Here is a 2,731-nt window from a genome sequence, read left to right as displayed (position 1 = left end):
CCCCCTTTAAAAAATTGGAAAAATTCCATCAAAACGGTTGAAAACTGAAAAAAATAAGTAAAAAATTCGAATTTCAATCCCGAAAAAACCGGAAACACCAATTCAAAATGAATTCGTCTCGGAAATTTTTTCGAGAAATTTCTCGACGTCATGTCGAAAGGACACACTGCTCCTACGTCATTTGCAGCCTTCAAAATCGCCAAATCGACTTTCTTCTGAAATTTCTTGAGCAATTCTGTGTTGAATTCCACGAATTCCAATTTTCCATTTGATTTTTTGACTAGTTGCTTCAGAAAATGACCCAAATCCATATAGAAATACGCACAGGACATAATTTCAATTTTCGGATGATTCAGAGTGAGATTCTGAAGAACACCAAAACAATCCGCCTTGTTAATGTACACTGTTTTGTTATCAGTCCCTAGATAAGTTGTCACATTCTGAAATTATCGATTTTTTTTTCAAAAAATTCAAAAAATCTGTATTACATTGAATGGTAGAGTATAATCATTGAAAAATCGATAACTTTCTGGATAGCTCTTAAAATGTCGAATTGCGAAAAACAGTGCCCGTGCCGACTCATACATTCTGCATGTTTTATCTTCAGTTTCCAGAATTTTCGAAACATATTTCATTCCATAATTTTCCCTTTGCTGCTCAGCACTCTGCAAACGACATGGCACTTTTTCAGGAGCCGGAGGACCTGTTACCTGGAAAATATTGATTTTTTAAATTTTTTTTGTTCAAAATAAATAACTAATTTTCCTCACTTTAAAAATGACATATTCCAAAACCTCATCCAATGTGATGTCGGCATCTAAAACTGCTGCTGGCGGGTAAGAGAAATGCATTTGTTTTCCTCTTTCGACGGCGATCCCATGAAGAATCTCCAATTGATTCGCCATTTTGGCTGAAAATCGACTTTTTTGTGTTAAAATTCCAAAAAATTAGGTGAAAAACAAGTAAAGACGCTAAAATTTCTAAATTTGAGCTCGAAAATCCGGAAAATCCGGAAGAAAAATTGAATTTCGCGCATTTTGGGTTACTGTAGAAGTTTAAAGGCGCATAGCCGGACTTTGTAAAGAGAGCTTTGCAACGAAAATTTTTAATCAGAGTTCAAAGATTTTTAGCCCAATTTTTGGGCGTTTAGTGTGCTTTGTAGATGCTTCATATGCCAAAAACAAGTTAAGATTTCAATATTGCCAAGAATTAAGCACAAAAACCGGCAAATTTTAAAAAATTACCGCTTTATGGGTTACTGTAAAAGTTTAAAGGCGCATAACAGGATTTTGTGAGTGTGTCATCGCCACGAAAAGTTTATAATTGTCGTTTTAATGATTTCAGCTTAATTCTAGTTATGTTGTGTGTTCGAAAAATGGTTCATGTGCTGAAAAACGAGTAAAAACGTTGAATTTCCTAAAAATTCCGGCATAAATCCGAAAAATTGAATTTCGCGCGTTAGGGGTTACTGTAAAAGTTTTAAGGCGCATGACATGCTTTTGTAAGTTTGTCTTCGACACGAAAGGTTTAAAATTGTCGTTTTTAATGGTTTTAGCTTAATTTTAGGTATTTTGTGTGTTTAATAAATGTTTTATGTACTGAAAGACACGAAAAAATTCAAAATGTTCAAAAATTCTTGCCAAAAATCCGAAAATGTTTCAATTTTGGCTAGCTTTGTGGGTTACTGTAGAAATTCAAAAGAGCGTTTCAAGCTTCTGTGTTCTCAGTACCACAGCGATAACATTTTTTCCTCTTTTCAGCTCAAAATTATGGGTCAAAAACTCAAAAAAATGTGTGTAAAAAATGTGGAAAATCGGTGTTCTAGACTCCTTTTCAGTCACCATAGCAACTGATGAAGTCGCACGCCTCCTGCTATTTTCTCATGAGGAAACATTGGATTTTTGATTTCTTCTCAACGGATTAAAAAAAACGAAATTCATTAAAAACGCATAAAATTAACAAAAAGAGGATCACAACAACAAAATATTACAATGGAAAAAAAAAGAAAAATAGAACTTTAGGAGAGAATTTAAGAAGATCCTGCGGCAGCAACTTTTTCTTCCTCCTCGATTTGGGGCTTTTCTGGAGCAGCAGCAAGCTCAGGAGCAGCGGCTTCTGGAGCACAGGCAACTTCTGGAGCACCTTCTGGAGCCCCCTCTGAAGCTTCTGGAGCTTCTGAAGACGTCGCTTCTTGCTCCTTCAGCGCTTTGTTGGCACACGCCGCTGCCATTGTCACAAAAGTCTTCTTCTCGGGCTCCTCGGCTTCTGGATTCGATGAGAAATCGTGATGAACAAGATCAGCAAGCCATTTGAGCATTCCCTGGGACAGCAATTCCGTCTCCAGCATGTCTTTTGTGATTAATTCGAATTTCGTTCTCTCCACTTCTTTCTCAATGATCTCTCCCCAATCAGTCAACGGTTCATGGTCCTTTGAGTGCTTTTTGTCGTAACTGTCATAGTGGGTTCTCTCCAGGAGAAGGCCTAGTCCAGGTGCCATTGGGATGTCCATCTGGAAATTTGAAACTTTTCGGGTTTTCAGAGTTTTTGGAATTTTTGTGAAATTTCCTTTTTTTTCAGATTTTACTGGAATTTCGGATTTTTCTGAATTTTTGAATTTTTTTTGAAATTTCTCGAATTTTCGTTGTTTCAGATTTTTCGAAAATTTTCAATAATTTCAGACTTTTTTAGAATTTCGAAAGTTTAGATTTTTTCAGATTTTGCTGAAATTCAG

General features: G+C 36.0%; 2 protein-coding genes across 2 annotated transcripts in view; both read right to left on the bottom strand.

The window, feature by feature from the left end:
* Positions 1-905, bottom strand: part of CBG23898 — a gene marked incomplete at both ends in the record, with an annotated part of 1,806 nt that extends 901 nt beyond the window's left edge. Inside the window, 3 exons of the mRNA XM_045238320.1 lie at positions 177-440; positions 489-710; positions 771-905. Of these exons, the coding sequence (XP_045100856.1) occupies positions 177-440; positions 489-710; positions 771-905 (621 nt within the window). The remainder of the gene's footprint in view (positions 1-176; positions 441-488; positions 711-770) is intronic.
* Positions 906-2,029: 1,124 nt separating this feature from the next.
* Cbr-pus-1 overlaps positions 2,030-2,731 on the bottom strand; it is a gene marked incomplete at both ends in the record, with an annotated part of 3,675 nt that continues 2,973 nt past the window's right edge. Inside the window, one exon of the mRNA XM_002647934.1 lies at positions 2,030-2,509. Coding sequence (XP_002647980.1) covers positions 2,030-2,509 — 480 coding nt within the window. The remainder of the gene's footprint in view (positions 2,510-2,731) is intronic.

The sequence above is a fragment of the Caenorhabditis briggsae genome, assembly GCF_000004555.2.
Source record: "Caenorhabditis briggsae complete genome, chrV, whole genome shotgun sequence".
NCBI lineage: Eukaryota > Metazoa > Nematoda > Chromadorea > Rhabditida > Rhabditidae > Caenorhabditis > Caenorhabditis briggsae.
Note: the sequence above shows the minus strand (reverse complement) of the source record. Positions and strands in the feature narration are given on the sequence as shown.